Source organism: Sarcophilus harrisii, chromosome 5, assembly GCF_902635505.1.
Source record: "Sarcophilus harrisii chromosome 5, mSarHar1.11, whole genome shotgun sequence".
Lineage (NCBI taxonomy): Eukaryota > Metazoa > Chordata > Mammalia > Dasyuromorphia > Dasyuridae > Sarcophilus > Sarcophilus harrisii.
In genome coordinates this window covers 132,395,908-132,419,881 of record NC_045430.1, presented here as the reverse complement: position 1 = coordinate 132,419,881, position 23,974 = coordinate 132,395,908, and the positions used below count along the sequence as shown (strand labels likewise).

The 23,974-nt window shown below is 35.2% G+C and overlaps 1 protein-coding gene across 1 annotated transcript in view; it reads left to right on the top strand.

The window, feature by feature from the left end:
- The window catches only part of FRMD4A (FERM domain containing 4A), a 367,656-nt gene that overhangs the window by 254,648 nt on the left and 89,034 nt on the right, over positions 1 to 23,974 (top strand). The window contains exons 8-11 of the mRNA XM_031940653.1: positions 5,023 to 5,106; positions 12,226 to 12,291; positions 12,526 to 12,583; positions 16,311 to 16,397. Of these exons, the coding sequence (XP_031796513.1) occupies positions 5,023 to 5,106; positions 12,226 to 12,291; positions 12,526 to 12,583; positions 16,311 to 16,397 (295 nt within the window). The remainder of the gene's footprint in view (positions 1 to 5,022; positions 5,107 to 12,225; positions 12,292 to 12,525; positions 12,584 to 16,310; positions 16,398 to 23,974) is intronic.

The window sequence follows — 23,974 nt, the reverse complement described above, 5'->3', positions numbered from 1 at the left end:
ATAGAAAGCATCATTTCTTTTTTTAAGTTAAAGTTTAAATTTTTAAAAATTAAAAATTAGATTTTGTTTTTCTTATCAGAAAAAAATCTTTTTCTCCCTCCCACCTCTCTACAACTTGAGAATTAAAAAAAAATAAAACATCTCTTACAAAGATATACTGTCAAGCAAAACTAATTGTTCAAATTTGTCATGTCTAAAAATGTTTCATTTTGTAGTTTGACACCTCTCCTCCCCAACCCCCTCTCTCTGGAAATAGGTACAATATTTCATAATCAGTCCTCTGGAATCATAGGTGGTCATTACAGTTTTCAGAGTTCCCAAGTCTTTCAAAATTGTCCATGTTTGTAGTATTGGTGTTAGTGCATAAATTGTTCTCCTGCTTCTATTCACTTCAGTCCCTCTGCATAATTTTATATATGTTTGCCCAGGTTTCACTGAAACATAACCTTCATCATTTGTTCCAGCACAATAGAATTCCATCACATTTATATACAACAACTTGTTCAGCCACTTCTTAATTTATGGGCACTCCCTCTCAGTTTCCAAATATTTTCCATCATAAAAAGCTACTAAAACATTTTTGTACATCCTTAGAGTTTGTTTTAGAAAGCATTATTTCTTAATGATAAAAAACAAAAGGCTATTTTGATACACTTGTTGTTCTGTACACACATAGATCTCTAAGAATAACATTCATTTATTTGTAGCAATTTCTCCTGGTTTTCCACCACAATGCACTTGATCCAGGATATCTAGTAGAACTAAAAACTTCCTTTAAGTTAATGCAGATGTTTATGAGATAGAAAAGGGTAAATATAACATTTACTTCCATGTTTATCCTTTGGGAAAGATTAAATGTCATGGACCTCTTCCAGATTTTAATGGATTGGACTGGCTTCATGCTTTAGTGATTTTTTTTTTTGGGGGGGAGGGTATATTTTTCCATGCAACCTTACCCTGGGGATAATTAGTGAACCTGCTGGGATCTTAAGTAAAGAAGTCAAAGATGTGACTGTCACCAGGAAAACATGTTTGCCAACAAATTAGGTGTTTGGTAGGTAAGAAAATCTTTTCCGTCATTTCTCCTTCCCCAAACACACTTTAAGTTCAGTAATCATGAGTAAATTCCAAAGTCTCTTTGACTCTCTCAAAGGACTTCCCAATTGATCCTCTGACACATCCTGATACACAGTTTTTAAAAAAAAAAAGTGATCTGGGTTCTATTAACAGTCATTTCTGAACCATCCTTAAAGATTGAATCCTTCCGGCACATCATTGTTGGATTGATCTTTTATCATAATATGTACTGATTGATTAATTGCTGTCTTTTGAGGGTGAGGGAGAAAGAAAAAAAAATCTGAAACTCAAAATCTTACAAAAGGAATGTTTAAAAAGTATCTTTACAAATAATTGGGAAAATAAAATACTTTTAAAAAATTTAAAGAGATATATACTATATACTGCTTAAAAATCTTCAGTAACTCCTCTTTGCCTATTTTTATAAGTTAAATCTATAATCTAAATCTCCATAATCTTCTTCCTCCTTATTAGTTTCTGGTATGTATTTTAACTCTCCATAAATATCCCCTCTGATTAAGCAGATTTAACTGTACAGGGTGTGTTCCCTAAAACAGACTTTGAGCATTACTTTATGAACACCTTACAGTCATACCATTTCCTTCACCAAGAATGTTTTTCCATTTTTCTCCAGCACTTTCCAATCTCACCCCGTCTTTAAGAATTTGCCTAATTCTTCACCCACAGTGACTTTTGTTGTTGTTCCTCCAAACTTCTTTTCATGTATTGTCTACACTAAATATTTGACACCAATGGCCAAAAATCATTTTGGACTCTTAGTTTTCTCTTTGTGTGTATGTGTGTATGTATGCATTCCTATCTTCCCCCAATTACATTATTAAGTTAGTGAGGACAGAATTATATTATATACTTTTTTCTATTATCAAAAACATTTAATGTAGTGCTTGCACATAAAAGCCCACAGTCAGAGATGTGTTAGAGCTGGCCTGAATCTGCTTGCAAAAGATGACTGATAAATTTCAGTGTGAGCATTTACATCTCAAGTCAAGGGTCAAATTATTATTTTGTCATTTATTATTTTTATTATTATTTATTATTTTATCATTTAGCCCAGTAGTGTCAAACTCAAATTGAAACAGAGGTTACTGGTACATAAAAGTCCCTGTGGACACATATTGACTTAGAAAACCTTATGTTGACAATATCTATATTTTACTGTATTTTTATTTTGTTAAATATTTCCTTACATTTTAATATGGCTCTGCACTGGGAGTGTTGTCAGTCACATGCACAGTGTATTTAACACCTCTGGTTTGAACTTAAACACATGATAGAGAAAATGGTAACAAGGTAGATTAAACTTAAAAGTATATCATGTACAGTATAAATTTTCCCTTTTAGAGAGCATGTTAACATTTACCAGCACATGACTGCCCCCAGTACACATTTGACCATGAAGAAAATTCATAGTAGCATAGGACTGAGAAGAGGTCTTCAAAGACATCTAATCCAACCTACTCACCACCACCATTTTACCGATGAGGAAAATGAGACCTTAAGAGATAAAACCACTTGCCCAACAGGAAGTATTTGGTGGAGCTGGATTTATTGATTGATAAATCTTTTTTTAATAGAATATTCCATATTAAATAGTCGTCTTCATAGAATATTTTATATTAAATAGACTCAGTATCTTACAAAATCAAAAATGGATTAATTCCTTCTTGCCTATCACTTCAAATCGCCAGTTTGGTGTACTGGAACAAGCATTGATTTTGGAAGCAAAGGTCCTGAATTCAAATTCTGTCTCATACTTATATGGCCATGGATAAATTATTCAACCTTCACAGGCATCAGTTTTTCCTCATCTGCAAAATGAAGACATTTGACTGGATGGCTGCTGACATTTCTTCTAGCTCTAGATTTATTGGTTCTTTGGACTTCAGGTTAAGAACTTGTGTTATAGCAGGAGAAGTGTCCAGAACAAATCCTTTGGAGACACCCATGGTTACTGGTCATGACTTGGATGAAAAACAAGCAAGAGAGACAGAAAAATGATTAGACAAGTAAGAGGAGAATCAAAAAATAATAGTCTGGAAAACTTAGAAGGAAAAGAATATCTAGGAAAAAAGGATGATCGACAGTGTCAGAGTTTGCAGAGAGATCAAGAAGGATGAGAATTTTTAAAAGGTCATTAGATTTGATAATTAGATGTCACTGTGACTTTGGAGAGAGCAATTGCCTAAAATGAGAAGATCAGAAGACCAAAGGCTTGAGTGAGAGAAGAGAAAGAAGGCAACAGTTGTGAAGATTTTCTCATGATGTTTAGCTAAAAATGGAAATAAGAAGTAGCCAGGAGAAATTATGGAATCAAGCAAAGACATTTTACAGTGGGGAAGACATAAGTATGTTTGTAGACAGCAGGAAATAAGCCATTGAATAAAAAGAAAGTGGCGATGATAAAGGAAACATCTCCAATCTATTGGAGATGACATGATGGGATGAAGCGTGTATTTGCCTTGGCAAAGATAGGATTCACTTCTTCAAAAGAGGCAGAAGTAAAACAGGAGATTTATTTCACGTAGGACCAAAGAGCTATCTGTGCTCCCCCCATAAATCCAGTGATGACTGGTAGCATATTAGCAGAGAAGCCCCCCTCTGTTAGACTTTGAGGCACTTCCAGGGATAAAGAATTTCTGTTCCCAATATAGTACACTTAGTACTTCTGTACTTCCTCATCAACAATTGTGAAAGAATCTGGGAACTGGCCCTATACCTTTCAAGTAGACTTTGGACATCAACAGAAACAGAAATTCTGTGATCTGTATGTTGGAAAATGAATTTTAAACATTTTAATTGACATTTTGCAGGGGGGGGGGGTTAATCATCAAAATTTCTCCCAATATCCCTTCCTCTCTCCCACTCTCAGAGAACCATCCTAGATAAGTAAGTATAAAGGGAAAAAAGAGAGAAAAAATCATCAAAAATGAGCAATACATTTTTTTCAAAATCTGAAATTATGTTCATTGTACCAAACATCTGAAAAGAAGTAGGATGGGGTGTCTCCTTACATACATTCTTTGGAGAAATACTTGTTTTTTGTAATATTATAACATTAGTTTTTTTATTACCTTTGTAGATGATATAGTCATTGTGTATGTTGTTTTCTTGGCTCTGTTTTTTATTACCTTTGTAGATGTTATAGTCATTATATATATTGTTTTCTTGGCTCTGTTTACTTTACTTTTCATCCGATCATGTAAATCTTGCCAGACTTCTCTGTATTCATCATATTTTTCATTTCTTATAAACCAAAAATATTTCATTATATTCATGTACCACAATTTTTAGCTAATTTCCAAATGACATGCATAGACTATTTCAAATTCTTTGCTATGACAAGTGTACATGGTGACTTAGAAAATTATTTTCAGTGTGCAATAATTCCCAGAAAACAGAGTTGATGTTGTAATAAGGCATCAAACAGGGTCATAAGGAAGGGATAACTAAGTTATCAGTTTCTCAGATCCCTGAAAAATACATGAAAAAACTTTAACAAAGGAATATATTTCCCCCATAACCTTTCTGTCACCACTCCTGCACCTGCCACATACTACTTCTGCTCTTGTCCTTCTGTTCTCACACCTTCCTCCATCAAAAACCATTCAGATGTTTTTGTCCTATTCCCCCCAAAAAAAAAAAATACAATAGAAGAACACCACTGTGATTTTTGCACTGGAAGTGAAATCTGTTCTACTCTGGGTTTATATTTTTGTGTCTGTGGATGGTATGAAGATAGTTGTATTTTTTTTTTAAGAAAGGCTCTATATAATAAATAGAAAAAGTTCCCACCCCTTTTTAGTTTAAAAAAAAAAAAAAAGATAGACTCTCTGGAGCAGGCAACTAGGGTAGGGCACATTATTTTCAAGGTTGTTTTTTTAGTCTGATCCTGTTTCTTAACATTGTTTCTCATTTCTTTTTCAGCAACGAAATTGTAAGGAGTGATTTGAAGAAGCTGCCAGCACTTCCCACCCAAGCACTGAAGGAGCATCCATCCCTGGCTTACTGGTAACTTAACCATAGATCTCCAGATTTTAGTCATCACTTCGCCTGAGGCTTTCCCTTCTCTTGCATGTCTAAAAATGAAATCTCCTCACCTGTCTATTCCTCTGCCAGGGTAACCAGGGAGAATTCTCCCATCAGTTCTTTGTCCTGTGTATTCTATAAGGTTGAGAAAACATATTTCAAGAATTTTAGGAGTGCATTAGACTTTTTTGAAGGGAAGGGCTCTTTATGTGATTATATATTATGTATAAAATAAAACACTGGGTGCCATAACCATGAGGAGCAGTGATTTTTGTTTTTAATCTGCTTTCTGTAGTTTCATTTTGGAATCCAAACTGACTTTTATCTACTTCTAGAGTTTCATTTTGAGGACATTTTATCATCTAATATCACATAGTCAAGGTATTGTGATGTTGGAGGAATGACAAGACTTTTTCTTCTTTGCAAAAGAGATAGGGCCATTCTTTACTCCTCCCTTCTACTTCTCCAAAACCAGCTGCCATGTAATAAAATATTCTAATTAACTATAGGACTTTCATTGGCTGATTATAAGTGAATTAGAAATTTGTAAAGTTCTCAGCTCAGTGTTTTGTTCATGAATAAGTAGGAGTGACATTTCTATAATATGTGTTGAAGTAATCTCTGGCTTTTCTTCCCCATTTCCTAAAATTTATTCCAGGCTTGTTAAGAGCATTTGTAAGATAACTTCCTAGAAAACTTTAGAACTCTTTACCTTTTAACAGTATAAAACAGTATTCAGAAAACAGCATTCTGAAATAGCGACTGTAGGCGGTTGAACAATAAAAAAAAAAATACTATGTTAGAAGTAAGTCAACCCTGATATACTGGAAGATGGGCTTTTTTAAAGCATGTATAAATTTACATTCTGAGGTACATGTATTGCCAATGTTTCATTTTGCCCGGACACATTTTCCTCTGAACAAACTAGTATTTCTAAAACCAAGGTATTTTTAGGAAGCCTCTTCACTTAATAGAGAGCATGTCTTAATATTAGAAATTTATAACATGTTTATACTTATCTCGTAAAATCCCTTTTGCCTAAGAGACAGAATAATACTTAGGGAATTAACCTAGAAGTTGGGAAATCTGTGTAATTCTCATGATACAGTTGTCCTGATTTTCAGCATAATTATATCATGCTAAATTCACCTCTATGATTTTGTAAAATCATGTCCTATCAGAGATAGAAAGAACTTCAATAGTCCAAACCTTTAATTTTTACAAATGGGGAAATTGAGACGCAGAGAGAAGAAATGTCTTGTGTGTGGTTAGATAACTAGTTAGTGATAAAACAAAGTTAAGCTTTCTTTAATTCTAAATTGAACATGTTACTGCTGTTCTTTAAGAACAAAAACAAAACAGCTACACAGGTTAGTGCATAATGGTTATTTGTTTCGTAACGTACTATTTTGTAGAATTATAATTGGCTGAATAGAACAAAGTCTATTTAACCCACAGGCAACTGAGCTGCAAAAATTTCTAGATGTATAGTTATTCAATCGTGTGCACTCATATACACACAAAATAATATTTCTTTTTCCTTGTTCTTTCAAACCCACTGGCTAGCATCCCCATGATTCTTCTGCCCTCTGATAATTGTATATCCTACAATGTCGTTCCATAATTCTACCATTAGTGCACATGACTGCACTTTCAGGAGGCCAGTAGTGAAAGGGATGGGAATGGAAGAGGTAACTAGGATTAGAGAATATTTGCCACCAAGAATCAGAAGGAAGAATAATGAGCTAAACAGATGTAGTCACTACTTATCTTTTAGCTTAGGGAAGAGATCCATCTTTATTCCTCAGTCACATCTGCCATTTTCACTTATTTCCAAGCACTTTGCAGTCACTTATGGCCATTGGTTCATCATTTGCACATAAATGATTTCATTATCTCCCTCTCCTGCACCACATCCAGAACTCTATAGATTCCATGAAAAAACTTTAAATTCTAATAGAATCACATTTATTATTTTTCATCATGAAAATATTTTACATGCATTACATAATTATGCAAGTAAAGGAATTCTTCCTCTCCTCCTCTCTTTCTCTTTCCCTCCCTCCTCTACCCCCTTCTCCTTTTCCTCCTCTTCCTCCTCTCTCTATTCACACATAAACATACACCATTCATATACTCATGGATATGTCTCCCTCAACTTTATTCTTACGCTCTCTTTTTGATATACAGATGATATACCCATCATCTCTTATAATCTCCAATTTACAGACCACAATCCATAGTTGTTCTATTTTCATTCTCCACCCATCCCCTTTAGGGCCATACTATTCTTGTCTATGTGCCCCCACTGAGACCCAGGTAAGGAATCACTGGACTCCTTGTTTCTCTCAGGATGGTTGGGGTGTAAGTCTGGGACTTTGTTTTTCAAGCATGTCCATTCAAGCTGTATTACCTAGTTCCTGTATAAACAAGTCAGTCGCATGGACTGCCTGATAACTCACTGCTGATTGAATAGGGCTCTTTTCTCTTTGATTTTTTTCATTGTTGTTGGCAGATATTCAGTATAATCTATTTATTTGGAATTTTTTCAGCAAAAGCCTTAAGGAAGGGTATTTATGTAATTATATTTTGTGTGTGCATATATATATATATATATATATATATATGTATCTGTGCATATGGCATATGCTTAATATAGAAAATAGAATAAAAAATATCTATAATACAAAGATGCTTGGGGGGATTTCTTCCTGGTCTTGAGCTATTATCATCCATCACCCATGTCAAATACTATATACTATCAGATGGGAAGAAATATTCCGACTCATAAATCTGAATACCAACCCAACCCTTCTCCTCCCTAGCCTAGAATCATAGACTCGAGGGCTGGAAAATAACTTGGATATCATGTAGTCAAGCCACTTCATTTCAGAAATGAGAAAGATGAAGTTCATAGAGGATAAGTGCCTTGTCCATGATACAGTTAGTAAGTGGAAGATCTAATCCTTGAATTCAAGTCTAACTGTTAGGAATCCAGTGCAATTTACTCCATACTACATTATCTGTATTTTTGTTTTGCCAAATTAAGCTTATACATCCCTTAGAGATTTTCCTGCTGTTATTCTTATTCATATTGTTCTTTTGTGTCATACATCCTTCAGAAGAGAGCAGTGTGCAGACCAGATTGCCAGTCTGGATCAGGGAAGGTATTAAGCCACTCAAATGGAGATAGGAGTTCTAATCCCAATAATTGTGACCTTGTTCTAGGTTACTTAATCATTCTTTCGTGCCTCAAATTCATATGTAAAATGGGACCAACTATAGCAATATATTCCCATAAGGTGAGTGAGAGAATAAAAAGCCTCAGAATATAATTAGAAACCAATGAAAGGCATGTGTTGCTGCATAATAATGTAGAAACCCTTTCTGCTGAGATTACCCTCTCATCTCTCCCACTCACACATAAGCATACATCATTCATATGCTCATGTATATAACTTCCCCCCACTTTATTCTTATGCTCTCTTTTTGATATAAAGATTTCTTTACTCATTACCCCTCCGTAGTCTCCATTTCACACACAACAATCCATAGTTGTTCTTTTTTCATCATTTAACTTCTCTGAACCTCTGCTTCTTTTTTCATAAAATAGGTATAATGTTTGTACTAATTATCTCACAAGATTGATCTGAAGGAAGCTCTTTATAAACCTTTAAGAACTACAGAAGTCCCATTACAACCATTATTCCTACTACTCCTATTCCATCACTACCACTGCCAATAGAACCACTACTAACAAGGGCATTTTTAATTAGGCAGTGCCAAGCCTAAAGCTAGTCAATAGTTAGCATTAGAGCTATATGTGTTTTAACATAAGGTAGCTGCCTTCATCTTTTCCTTTTTATGTAAGATTCTCCTTGTGCTGCCCCCAATTGATTAATTTTTAAGATCTGGTTTATTGTAGCTCCTAGATCACTTATAGGTTATTCTATCCAGGAACAATTATGTTGATAAATATTTAACAACTGGTTCTCTGGGGATGAGCAGTAAAGTGGCTCAGTGGATAAAGTAGCAGGCTTGTAGTCAGGAAGTCTCATCCTCCTAAACTCAAATCTGACCTCAGGTACTAATTAGCTGTGTGACTTTGGGCAAGTCACTTAGTTCTGTTTGCCTCAGTTTCCTCATCTATTAAATGAACTCAAAAAGAAAACTGGCAAACTCTCTTTGCCAAGAAAACTCCAAATGGGGTTAGACACAAATGAAAAATAACATCTATGGAAATAAAATGTCTGCAAAAAAAAAAAAAAAAAAAAAAAAAATTAAAAAAAAAAAAAAAAAAAAAAAAAAAAAAAAAAAAAAAAAAACACTTTGATGTTTAATCTGAATTATTTTCTCCATTACTTTCTTTCTTAAGTCTAAAAAAGATAGTCAACAACAAAAAAATAAATAAATAAACCAAGCCCAGATTCATAGCATTTGCTGATTTCTAATGTGTTAATACTTACACTGAAAATTTAATAATTAGTTCTTGCTGATTCAAGCTGGCTTCATCAAACCCCTGGTTCTCCCTATTTTAGGCTGTTTCTCAGCAGTGAATCCTAGATCACTCAGGAGCTAAATGTCAGAAAGCCTGGGTATCTCAAGCATTTATGTGTTTTTTTCAGCCTCATACTCTTGGTCATTGTTTGTCATAAATGAGTTTATACAGGACAGAAGAGGTTTAATTGAGGCAAAAAGTATTTAGTTATTATGGTATCAGCAAATTATCCCAGATAGTGGAAGAGAAAAGAGCCATAGCCTGGAGAATCCCATAGCTGTCTGCAATGGTTAGCCTTTTACTTTAGGATGTACTAGAGGGAGCACTGGTGGTGAAACCAGAAAACTTACTCAAGCTCTCCCTGTAACTCATCTCCCTTTTATCTTTTTCAGTAAATCATTTAACCTCTGGTAGCCCCAATTTCTTCTTTTGCAAAATTAAGAGGTTGAAGTAGATTGCCTTTGCTCTGGAATGGGTCTTTTTTAGCTTTAAATCTATGATCTATCTTCACCAAATCTGGCTGATAGAAAACTGAACAGCTGAAGGGCTGGCTGACCATTTTTTAAATGTTTCATTGGTGACTATTTATATAATTAAAAGGTTACACTGGGTTCTGTGTAAGATGAAAATTTTTTTTAAAAAGTAGTAAGTGCCATGTAATATAACTCAGATTCTAAGAACTGGCTTTGTAAAAATCCTAGATAATATAGCATTAAGGACTTAGTGTAGTATTTAGCATTGAGTGTAGGAGGTGGATGGGGAGACCCCACTGTGCAGAGAAGCTGATAAGCAGCTGTGGCACAAGCTGCTGCCCACTTGAAACAAACTTTCATTATCTAGGCCACTGTAAATTCATAGGCGTATGTCCCATGTAAAGGTCCCTGGACCAAACTTCCCTTCTGATCTTGGAGCAAATGCTGCTCCATGATTTCCTTTGCCATGTTAGCATTAATTTTTTCCCCATGACTTGGAATAGACTTGCTCGGGTGAAAAAAGTCTAAGCAGAAACAGAGCAAATCTCTTTAAATTCCTAGACATCATAAAAATAGCTGTCCCGAGGAAGAAAGCTACCTCTTCCCTATACATATCCTGCCTCCTTTTTTTGGGAGGAGTGGTAATAGTAACAATCTACATCTAAATCTTTCATCTTTACAGAATGCTTTCCTAGAAGAACACTGTGACGTCTAGGTATCATTAGGTCCATTTTACAGACAGCTAAATCAAAAGATTAAATTACTTGCTCCAAATCATATGTTAGGAAATAGCATATCAAATATCATGGGAAGTGCCAGAGTCAAGATTCAAACCCTATTTCAAATTCAATATACGTTTCAAAATTCTGTGGGATTTTACTTGTTGAAAAATAGAATGCTATGTGTTTATACAGAACATTTCAAATGAACTCAGGATGATTTGTAGAAATACACATATCTCTGTCATACATACACAAAAAAAATCTCAAAATATTAGAACAAAGAAAGGAAAATTTAGGATAAGTAAAATTAGTCTTGATTCTGCTCTTTACTTCCTGTGGATCTTGGGCAAATCACTTGACTTCTCTGAAATTCGATTTTCCTATTTGCAGAATGAAGTGATTTGAACCAGATGAATTCTAGGGTAACTTTTATCTACATATCTATGATTCTATGATTTTTTTTGAAGGACTACTCTGTACAGTACATAGAAAATTCATTGAGTTTGTTGTGCCAAAACATAATAGTGTGCTAAAAAATAGTCCAGAGCAGAATTCAAACCCAGATTGCCCTAATGTCAAATTCAGCCTTCTACCCACTATGCCATGCTGCTTCCCCTTCATGTTATACTCATTGTTCACTCTCTCTCTCTCTTTCTCTCTCTCTCCTCCTCCTCCTCCTCCTCCCCTCTTCCTTTCTCTCTGTCTTTCCCTCTCTCTATCTCTCCCTTTCTCTTCATCTCTCTCTCCATCTCTCTCACACAAATACAGTCTCTCTCTCTGTTTCTCTTTCTCTTCTTCATCTCTCTCTCCCCTCTTAATCTCTCTCTCCATCTCTCTCACACAAATACACAATCTCTCTCTCTTTGTCTCTCTCTCTTTCTCTTCTTCATCTCTCTCTCCCCTCTCTTAATCTCTCTCTCCATCTCTCTCACACAAATTTACACAATCTCTCTCTCTCCCTCTCTCTCTCTTCTCTTCTCTTCTCTTCTCTTCTCTTCTCTCTCTCTCTCTCTCTCTCTCTCTTACAAATTCTTCTCTTCCTCTTACAAATACTCATTCCCACCTCCCTCCAAAATTTCTGCAGAAGCAATACAGTAATATCTTAGCAATCTTGAAGACATTGTTCCCAAAATCTGGTCCTCCACTACAGCACTGTACCTTTGACTGAAGGTCAAGCTGGAGTTCTTTGAGAAAACTGTTTCTTAATGAATCTCTAGGCAGTCTCTGTGAGAGAACCTTTATGATGAGAATGAAAATGCCATTGCAGTAAGGAAAAAATCTCTTCTGCTGGAGTTGTCTGATCCTGGAATCAATCACCCAGGAATAATCAGTACTTTGAGGAGTAGTTCAGATGCTCATTCATTAATCTAGAACTACAATAAGTAAATGGTATTTCTTCTATTTCCAGTGAGGACAGAGTAATAGAACACTACAAGAAGCTCAACGGTCAAACCAGAGGCCAAGCAATTGTAAAGTAAGTGGGACTCCTCCAGTGTTTATGAAGATTGTTTATTTGAAAAGTTCCTATGTGAGAACCATTTAGTTATTTTCTGGAAGACACTGGATAATGTTTCCATTTTACCTTCAAGTTAATGCCTGATGAGGGAAATCTTCCATGCAAAAGAGTAGAGGATAAACTGCTTTTACTAACTGATAACCTGGCCATATTTTCTTTTTGTATTCATGTATTGCATTCCTTATTCTACAGTTATATGAGCATCGTAGAGTCTCTTCCTACGTATGGAGTACATTATTATGCAGTGAAGGTAAGTGACTCCAATGAGGAAATCCAGTTTTTTGAGGGTAACAAACTTCCCTTTAAAAAATATCCCTCTCAGTTTTCCATTGAAGCATACTAATTGTTTTTGTTTGTTTGTTTTATTCCTTTGGTTAAAAGGTCTGTATGAGCCAAGCACAGAACTTAAAACAATTACTAAATTCTATTCCTTCCAATTGGAATGAAAAAAAGTAATAGCGTACAAGAGGCCAAACTGGACACAATAAAGGCCAAGCAATTGTAAATATCAACTCTTTTGAAAAACTCCATATATAAACATAAGACTTTTTTAATCTTACATCAGTTTCTTCCATATGTGTGCTAGCTGGCATAGTGGATAGAGTTCTGGGCCTGAAAGCAGAAAAACCAGATTTCAAATCTGGCCTCACACACTTATATGTAATCCTCAGCAAATCATTTAATTTCTGTTTGCCTCAGTTTATTTAAATGTAAGCTGGGGATAACGGAATAGATACTGATTTTATTCCTTCCATCTTTCCCTCAGACTTTTTATTCCATTTATTAATTCAAGTTCCATTAATCAACTCAACTTCTATAATGGAGCCAAATGTTAGGATCATATACTGGAAAACCAGAACCAAAGTTCACACAATATATCCAGAACTGCTCTTGTTTAATCTAGTTGCCTTATTCAAATTGTATTCACTGAGTTTACTTTAAAAAGACCCAAAATGCATAATGAAAACCTTCTTCTCATTGTTTTGTCTTCATAGGAAATGGAGGATAATTAGTCACCATCATCAATTAATTAACTCTTCATATATTTTTTAACAGAATTCCAAGTTAGAAGGGCTTTAACGTTATTCCTATATTATCACATAGTATACTCTTCTTCAGCTTGGGCCATCCTCTGCTAATTTTAGCTGAGTGACTTGTATAAGATCTTATATTGAAATCATGACTAACTTGTCATAGGATCTTCCAATTCTGAGGAAGGAGTCAAGCATTTGCTAAATACCAATTACAATGCTAAGTGCTTATAAATATGATTTCGTTTGGTCTCACAACACTGGAAGGTAGGTGCTAGTATCTTCCCCTCTGGTAACCTAGCTGTCTGAATTATAAAACTCATAGGCCCATTGGATTATAACTAAAGAAACCTGTGGCTAATCTAGCTATTTGAAGGAAAGGTGTTTATTAATCTAAAGAGATTAGAAATTCAATATACTTTGGCTACAGTATTAAGAAGCACTCCCATTTTTAAATTAGGTGTTTTAAAGAGCTACTAAATTCATTCCAATTTGCCCTGCTATTGATGCATAGAAAGGGAAAAAAAAAACAGGAAAAGTTCCATATATTATAAGTGAATATGTATAGTTTTTCTTTTTCACTAAAGAAATATTCCATATTGAGGAATAGCACAGAGATCTGAGCACAAAATTAGAAGTCTAGATTTTTTTTCATTTTTAAGCTCCAATTCGTTGTTTTTTCTCACAGAAAGACTTAATTTCAATTTTTCTTCCTCATTAAGGAGGTTAGGATTCTTGTCATATCAACTCCAAAAGATTTTACAAATATTCCAAAGAATATGACAACTTAACAAAAGGTCACTTTATTTATGCCCTTCTAGTATATATTCTGTCTTTGAGTAAATTTCAGAAATGTGTTTTTTTGTATTTTATATTGGTGAGTAGCCATAAGACTTGAGTTTCCAGGAGATTAAATGACTTGGGATCCATGACTCTTTGGAATTTTAAAACATGGGTAACTACTTCACTATCTCTGAGTAAAAGACATAAGAATCCAAATCTGCCTAAATCAATTCTATCAAGACTTAACATTTTGTAGCTTGCTATTACACTAATGCAGTGTTTTATGGTAATCTGCTTAATCCAGTGTTTCAGTAATATTGGGTTCATTCCTACTCTGCTTGTAGAAAATTGTAATATATAAACATGTACTTTGTCCAGAAGGATTAGGGAAAGACACCTTTAAAAAATGCCAACAACAAACAAAAAAATGTACCACCCATACCCTTTATACAAATCCTCAACAACAACAACAACAAAATTCTCCCAAAAAAATCCTATCGATAGAGGGAAGGGTTTTAGAGAGCTGTCTCTGAGGTTGTGAGCCATGCCAGGTCTTGAAAACAGTTGCTATTCTATAGGTTTGGACTCTTAGTGGGCCTTCTACTAAGTAAAGGTGCTAAACATTCTCATTATAAATCTATAGCATCTTTGGGGTTAGTTAACAGACCTTGTAACACTTACAAAGAATCTCCTTTTATATCATTAAAAAAATCATAAAAGATTATCTAGTCCATCCTTCTGAAAAATCACTTTGTAAACTTTTGATGGCTATATTTATAGATATCTATAGGCATAGATACAAATGTAAATTAGGTAAATGTTTACAATAGCTATTGAAACTTCACTATCCTATAACAAAAAACCTCTTTTTAAGTGTCTCTGAATTTCAAATTTTATGTTCTTTCTTTCCTTCTGCCCTCTTTCATTCCTTCCTCTCTCCCTTCCTTTCCTTCTTTCTTCCTTTCCTCTCCTCCTTATCTTCCCTTCCTCTCTTCTTTTTTCCCTCCCTTCCTCCTCTTTCTTTCCTCCTTCTTTTTTTTACTATTTTTCATTTTTTATTTCCTTCTTTGCTTTTTTCCCCCTTTATGTTGCCCAGGCTGCCAGGCCCAATCCCAATACTCATAAAGCAGCTCTGTTTTTTATGACATAGCCTGGTTCACCCCTCTTTAAAGAAAGCCAATGTCTGACACTCCAGTCCTGGTGATTTACCATATTAGTGCCAGATTTAATGTGGATCACTCATCACATTTTAACCCTCCTGCTGTTTAGAACCCCTGAACTCAGGCAATCTACCATTCTCAGCCTCTTCAGGAAAAGGAACTACATGCATGCACCACTATCATAATAACAATACCAGTAGATATCCAGATGTCCCCTTGCATTGTCTCATACAACCTTTTCCTATACAAGGAACTGTCCTTATCAATTACTTCCTCAGTTCCAGAAAGCCATCTTTATTGTTTAGCTCTAAACTCCCTCAAAATGCATTTTTTCATTTCTGCTGAATGAGGGAAACAACCTTGAATCCCCAAAGCTTCAAGAATAAAAAGGACAAGGCATTTCTCATAGATTCATAGAATTTTAAAGCTTGCAGGGATTTTAAAAATAATTTACTTCAACACTTCCTTTTATAGCAAAGGAAACCAACACCTTTCCATAAGGATTTCCATAAAGATATTATTTTACTGCTTTTTAGTCTTTTTCTTAAAGGTATCATGTGGTTGCCCAAGGTCATACTTACAACAAGTGATACAGCTGGGACTAGATTCTAGGTCTTCCTCAGCAGTTCACATGGAATAACCCTTTGCAAGATCATAGAACATTGTAAGAATTGTGTGAAATAAATGAACCTCTTAACTTGGAGGAAACTAACTTTAAGTCTTCTAGAACATGGGATGTTAATAATTCTTAAGCGATTTTTGGGAATACTAGTAAAAATCGCAGTTATGATAATAAGCAAGAATTCATAATTTTGTACTTTAGATACAATGAAAACTACCTTTGAAAAAATTCAAAACAAACCTTCCCTAGCTTATCTCCTCCCTTCATCTCTTCAAGTAAACCAGGGTCTTTTCGTCTGGTTCAACTTTTGCCTTTGTAGATAATGATATTAATCCCACTTCACTTCCTTCCCCCGCCCTTTTTTTTTTTTTAATATTCTAGGATAAGCAGGGAATTCCATGGTGGTTAGGACTCAGCTACAAAGGAATTTTCCAATATGATTATCATGATAAAGTGAAGCCAAGGAAGGTAAGTCTTTTATTTAGTTGTTTTAATGTCTTGCTGTCTGTCTTAACTGATTTGATGGAGGAAATTGTTGGTCCCATAAATATGTCAGTCATTTAAGGAGATAAGCATCACTTAAAACTTATCTCAGATTTCCCTAAGCCCACTATTTTCCTTGCTGTCACAAAGGAAAACTAAAAGTGAGAAGACCAGGTTACTCTTGTCACTATCTCCAAGAACCAATGAATGATGTGTTTAGGAGAAAAGACTAACCATAAGATCCATTGTTTGGGGTTTGAGGAGAGGTTTTGTATAAGTGGTTTACTCACTCTGACAACTTTTGTTTCCTAAAACAAAAGAAGTGCTTGTGATCTTTGATAGCCTTTTACATTCCTTCATATCCTAGAGAAAAAGGAAAAACATAAAATACATTTGAATGGGGAGAGACATATAAATCAGCTACTATATCCTTGTACTTCAAAACATTGATCATAAATCTAGGAAACTAAAAGGACGTACACAGAGAGGGGAAAGCCAGTCAGGATATTGTTGCCAGTCATTGTAAATATACAACAAAGGGTTTGAAGGGACTTTCTTTCCATTTTTTTCATAGTTTTCGCACATTTCCCAGACCAGAACAAATTGAAAAATTATAAAGGAGAGATCTCCAAGGAGAATACTAACAATCAGGTTTCCTGGCAAAGAATGATGGCAAGAGCCCAGTTCAAATTCAGAGACTCATTAAAAGCATATCAAGAGAGAAGGCAATATTGGCCTATTATGTCATCCTAAATTCCTTTCCAAGCTTCTTTATCCATGAGTAGGATTGTAAGGAATTCTGCCTATCTAAGCTTACTTTATTTTATCCAATTAGTATTTGGCCATACTTTACGTCTTTATTAAATTGGTAGAATAAGCTGACCCCAGAGAGGAGAATGTTAGTTTGGTCATCACTGAGTCCACTAAGTTCAAAGAAAGGAATTTAGACAGAAGATGGATGGATGGTTCACCAGAGAACAATTGAGTGGAAATTTGATTCTTTAGGGGACTAAGGGTTGATATGTATCATTATGTGGCTATCTTTGAAATCTCTCCAGTTTTCATTTTTTATGATCCAGAAGAGAAGCTGGGTATTTCATTCTTATTTTTCTCTCAGTGTGTCTCTGCCTCCTATTGTCCCACTAATCTGAATAATCATCTATCCCAGGACTTCTTAAACTTTCCCCACTTGCAACTCCTTTTTTGCCTGAACAATTTTTATGTGACCCTGTATATATACATATATAAAATAGGTATACAAATCAAACTTTCACTGATAATAGATCATAATTTCACAACCCCCAAATTCTGTTACACGATCCCATATAGGGTCGCAACTTACAGTTTAAGAAGCTTTACATGTGGTTCTCTCTTGCTCTCTTTCCTTTGCTTATTTTCTCCCCTATATACTTCTTCATTTTAGAATAATAGAATATTAGCTCTGAATTGGGACCTTAAAGATCATATCTTTAAATCATATTTCCATTTTCCAAATAAAGAAAACAAGATCCACAGAGGTGATGTCATGTGCAAAAAAGATCACCTAGCAATAAAAGACAAAGCTGGGATAAAAATCAAGTTTTTGACCCAAAGTTCCAGCTTCTTTCCACTAAATCATTTCATGTTACAAAGGCAAAAAAAGAAAAAAAAAGAAAGAAACAGAAAATCACTAGGATTTTCTTTACAAAGTTTTATCAACTCATAATTATTCAAAGCAAAAGAAAATAAATATAATGTTAACATGGAAAACTGTCGTGTCTAAAATGAATAATTCAACTCTGGTAGCCTCAAACCCCCATCTCACCATACTTTTTCCAAAGAAGCACATAGAAGTATCCAAATTTATTTGCGCTTAATATACTAATATATTTTGTATTGCCTCTTTTTCTAGCATAACTTGAATTCAGGTACTATTGAGGAGTCATAAGGCTCAAAGCCAGGAATGCCAGACCACAGACCTAGGTACTCAGTATCTAGGTCCAACAGTAACAGAATGGGACTTGTCCATGTCAGGGAATTAACAATGAAAAAAGGTTTCTGTCCTCTTTTGGTTATTATTTCAAACCTAGACTAAGTTAATATTAAAAGTCTATCATGTTTCTGTGGCTTCTGGGAAACTACTTAAGTTATCTTAAAATATTTTTGTAACTGAAGTACAACCAGGTTATCAATCCAAATCTCTCATGGATTCTCTTTTTCATTATCTCAGCTAAGCTGCCATAGAGCTGGATCATAGGAAATGAGGTGATCTCTTTTTTCATTTTGGGGATTTTGTGGTCTGGCTTGAAGAGTAGGAGAGAAGAAAGCAAAATCCCACTAGAAGACTCACTTCATAGCCACGGGCTAAGATCCTTATTTCTAAGTCAGTCCTATGTCCTAAATTAGTATTGAATTGGGATTTAATGATAGCTAGCACTTTTGTTGTAGTTGTTGCCCAATTGTTTCAGTCATGTCCAACTCTTGATGACACCATGTAGGGATTTCTTGGTAAAGACACTGGACTGATGTGTCATTTCCTTCTCCAGATCATTTTACAATTGAGCAAACTGAAACAAAGAGTGCTGAGTGACCTGCTCAGGGTTAAATAGCTAATAAATGTAAACTTATCAATTAACTAATGAGCAGATTTGAATTGAGGGAAGAGGAATCTTCCTGACTCCAGTTCCAACTATTCACTGCACCACTTAACTGCCCACAAAGGAGAAAATAAAGGATGATAAAAGGCAGCATACATTATGCACAAAATAATTGATCATCTGGGCCAGATGGCTCTTTTATCTAAAAAGTATTGTCCATCCATGTCATTCCGGTTTTCGTTGTTGGTTTTTTGTTTTTTTGGTTTTTTTGACCCAGATATTGAGTACCTAGGTTTCTGGTCTTGGATTCCTGGCTTTGAGCCTTATTACTCCTCAAGGGTACCTGAATTCAAGTTATGCTAGAAAAAGAGGCAATACAAAATATATGTAATTCTGCAAAACTTTAGGGGGAGAAACTAGCTAATTCATGTGCCCAATAATATGTATTCCCAAAGAGAAACTGATGGGAAACTGAGGTCCTAAGAGACCAAAAGCAGAGAGAACACTATGCAAGTCATACTGAGCATCGACCAATATTATGGAGGGCATCACATTCCCAGGGCCATATCTATGAAGGGAAGCCTCTTAGAAAGGAGTAGGGCTTGGTCTATACTATATGGAGGTCTCCTCCATTCTGTTCACTCCCAGCTTAAGCTGTTCTTGCCCTGGTGAGAGGTTTGGAGTTTTTCTAGAACTTCTGACCCAATGGAAGGAGAGATGGCAAATGGCAAGATGATAGTGATGAACACTTGAGTGAACACAGTGGTAAGGATGAGGCTGCCCTCCCTGCCATGGAGGGCCCAGAGGCATCCTGTGGTAAGCAGGGTTTTAATGACTTTAGTAAACAATTAACACAGTCAGAAGAGCTAAGCAGCCTAAACAGATCCTCTGGAGTGTTTCCATATGCCTTACAAAAACACTGCCAGCATGCTAAAAGCTCTCCAGAAATGGCAACTGACTGTTGGAACTTGTTCTGGTTTTCTAACTCTGGCCCAGGGGAGATTTCACATCTTTTTCTTCCATCCGCCACTGGGGATGTAGCTCATTCTCCCTTCTGGGCTTAAGCTGCCTTTTGGGAAGGAATAAAATATAGCTTTCTCACTCAGAGGTAGGATAGAGTAAAAGAAGTACCTTATAGTATATACTAGTGGTTCTCAATCTCCTTCAAAAGTAATCTTCCTATTTATTTTAGCACTTTTTGATCTGATTGTGCAGCAAGATAATTGTATAAATATGTTTACATATATTGAATTTAATATATTTTAACATGTATAACATATATTAAATTGCTTGCCATCTATGGGAAAGGTGGGGGGAAGGAGGGGAAAATTTGGAACACAAGGTTATTCAAAAGTCAATGTTGAAAAATTATCCGTGCATATGTTTTGAAAATAATAAGCTTTAATTTTTAAAAAGGGGGAAAAAAAGAAAAGGCAAAAGTAATCTTGCTTTCTTTTAGGATCCACTTCTGTCCAAGAATCCATTGCCCTTCCCTACTTCCTGACACCTAGAGACCACTTTGATGAATCAGCTGCTGTGCAGTACTAGAATTCAACTTAATTTATGGCTTTCACTTCTTTAAAAAAAAAAAAAAAGTCTAAAAGAAGCTTTTAACTCACTAGAAATTGTTGCACATGTGACAGAGGGGACCCTGCAGGCTAGTCATTTGTGTTGCTCTTTATACTTTGAAGCTCAAATTTCAGTTTGGGAAGTATTTTGGGGCCACACATGCAGAGGAATCTCATAAAACTCCCCCAAATATGCAATATCTAAATATGGAAAATCAACTGTTTGTACTTACAACCATGCAAATTAGCATTTGTCCAAATGCCTTTGTTCTAAAAGAAATCAGGTGCAGACCCAACCAAAATCCCTAGAAAGAATTTTAACAAGCTGCCATTTTGTCCCCTTCATCAGCATCCTGTACTCTCCCCTTCTCTTTTTTCCCCCCAACTATTTATTCTTTCTCATTCTCTTACCCTCCCTCCCCACTTCTATGTTCCTTTTAGCATTAAAACACTCTGTACCACATTCAAACATATCTTTTTGTGATTTTATCTTTTTGTTTCTTTTTTCCCATGGCTCTTTTATATTAAGTTTTATGGGAATGTATGTTGTCAATGCATGCATTTTGAAGTGTTTGTACTGACAGAATCCACTTTTATTCTTTGAATTTTTTAGGCCATTGAGAGAAAAGGTTAAAATTTAACACTGGCAAAGATGTGTAGACATGGCCCATAGACTGGCATGCCAGTCTGCACATGTGTGTATTGTATGAGAATAGAAATTCAGTTTAAGAATTGATTTGTTACATAAATGCAATAAATAATAAAGTAAATACATCAAACTGATAGTTCTTGCTAAAGATAAAACTTGAATTTTGTGTTGACTTGAATAGCTGGCCAAAGAAGTAGACTCTGACTGTTAGGGAGAACCTTCAATTATCTTCAACAACCAGTGACAGTGAGTTTTTCTTCATTTAACTATAGGCACGAACATTTAGAAGATGCTCCTATAATAGATTATTTCTCTTATAGTTTCATCAGTCTTGAAGAAGTCATGAAATCAATCAGGGGTTCTCCTAATAATCCCTCCCTTCACAATATAAAAGTTGGATTTCTTTTTCATTCTGAGGTCTTGAGAGCAGTTAAATAGAAATCTACTGCCAGAGAATCATTACGAGTTTTCACCTGAAATCAGATTTCTAATTAGGCAACAACAAAAAATCAGCTTGGCAGCCATTTTTGATGACAGGGCCTTCTGATTCCAGAAGGGGATCCCAGATTCATCACATTTGGGCCCATAAATATAGAAAGTGCCTTCCTCTCAAAAGGATCACGTTAAAAGAATGTTTTTTAATTTGGTCACTGTGATGCTATTTTCTAACATTTTAAGAATTATTTCAGAGTTGACCGTGTTATTACATACTGAAACCCCTAATGCTGCATCTATAACATGCCAGGTGCAAACTAAAGAATTCTACTTCTTTTCCCTTTCTGAAATCTGTGGACAAGTTTTCTTGTCTCTGGTAGATTGGTATGAAACAAAACAACAACAACAACAACATTGAACTAGAAGACATAAAATTTAGGATAATGAATTTAGCCCTCAGAAGGATTTCGGTGTCCATACTATCTCCCCACCCCTTATTTTGCAGTTGAGGTTACTGAGACTCAAAGGGGCTGAACAATTTGCCCAAAGTCTCCTACATCATAAGAAACAGATCCAAGATTTAAATCCAGGTCCTTCCATTTGAAATCCAACACTTGAATTGTATCATCTAAGCTCTACTACTAATTTCTTTGTGATTCTAGGAAAAATCATACCCTCTTTTGAACTCAGTGTCTTTGCCTCTAAAATGAGGTATTAAGCCTAAATGAACTCTAAAGGTCCTTTAGAACTCTAAATCCCATTCAAAAGTCTCATTGCTCCTGAAAATAACTTTTTAAAAAATGAATGTGTAAAAAAGTTAAAAATGGATACCCTACTGTGGCAAGATGTTCTACAGAGGGAAAAACCAACAACCATCTATGTACTAGTATAAATCATTACCTAGAGGGCCCAAACTGATTACCAGTCTAGATGGAGGAAAATCTTCCTCATGGGGAAAAGTGGGAGTATCATTTCCTTGTTATCTGGCGGTCTGTATTTACTTATTTATTTGATGTGCTATTAGATGGACTTTTATGTACACTTAAATGTACAATTAGATGCATTATGGAATCCCCAATGAAGCTTCAGAAACAGGAGTGGGTTTAAATGGACTGCTGTTTATTCTAATTTAACATTTCTTTCTGAGTGACCAAAGCCACTATATGTTGTCCCTGAGAATAACTTCCAACCAGGGAAATTTACTCTGGGAATTGATGTCATGGCCATAAATTAGTAAAGATTTTTAAACTGAGTAAATGAGGGGATAAAGAAAATCATATATATATATATATAGGAAATACTCCATTTCAATGTGCTCTGATTCCCAGTGGAGATTCTCTCTTTAATTATTCAAGACAACCATTTCTATTAAGAACAATTTGTTTTCTCTCCCTTTTGACTCTTTTCCTTATTTCTGAGTGCTCTTGCTTAGTCTGGTTCTGGGTTCTTATTCATATTATCTTCAGCATTCTCCATGAATACAGCCAGTGCTGGACTCTTTATATTTAACATTCTTTGCATTTTGTAGTCTCTGCTCATCCCATGGTGCTTTGATCAGAGAGTCTCTCCTCCATTCTTATCCCACTCCCTATCACTACTTATCAGCCCTTCCGATCTCACAAAAGTAGAAGGAGTGGGCTTTGGCAGGGTTCAAAAGCTTGTCGGGAACAGTTTCTGGCATATGGGACATTCTCAAAGACCAGATCTGCAAGAATGTTTGTCATGAGAAAAATCCACTCTTGAGTGTTACTAGATTTTTCTATTTCCAAAATCCACCCCACACACACACACACACACACACAATTTGGGGATAGTTTCTTGAACCACTGCTAAATAATCACATGTGGGTAAAAAGCACGAGAAGCAAATTATGATATCCTAGATTTTCATACAATATAAGAACTTGTACAAAAATTAGCTGATAATATACAGAATTGGATTCTAGTCTTAACTCTGCCATTGATTATCTATTTCATTTTAAACAAGTTAGTGACCTCTCACAATTTTAGTTTCTTCATCTTTAAAAGGAAGAACTGTCTGAAATGATCCACACCTCTAACTCTAATGCCACCTAGAAACACTGAACTGTAGCTTCTCAATTCTGAAATCAGTCCAGGTAAAATGTCCCCACCTGTTATTATAAGTAGAGAAGTCTCAAGAGTAAGCCCCATAGAAATGTAAGCTACTTAGATGATAGATGCCCAACAATGTAGATATGGGCATTTTGTTAGAGTTATTTATGAAACTATGGGATTGTTTTAAGTTTTAGTAGATTGAAACTGCTTTTGCAGTTTTGAAACATCCTCTCAGGAAGTTGTGACATTCCATTTCTAA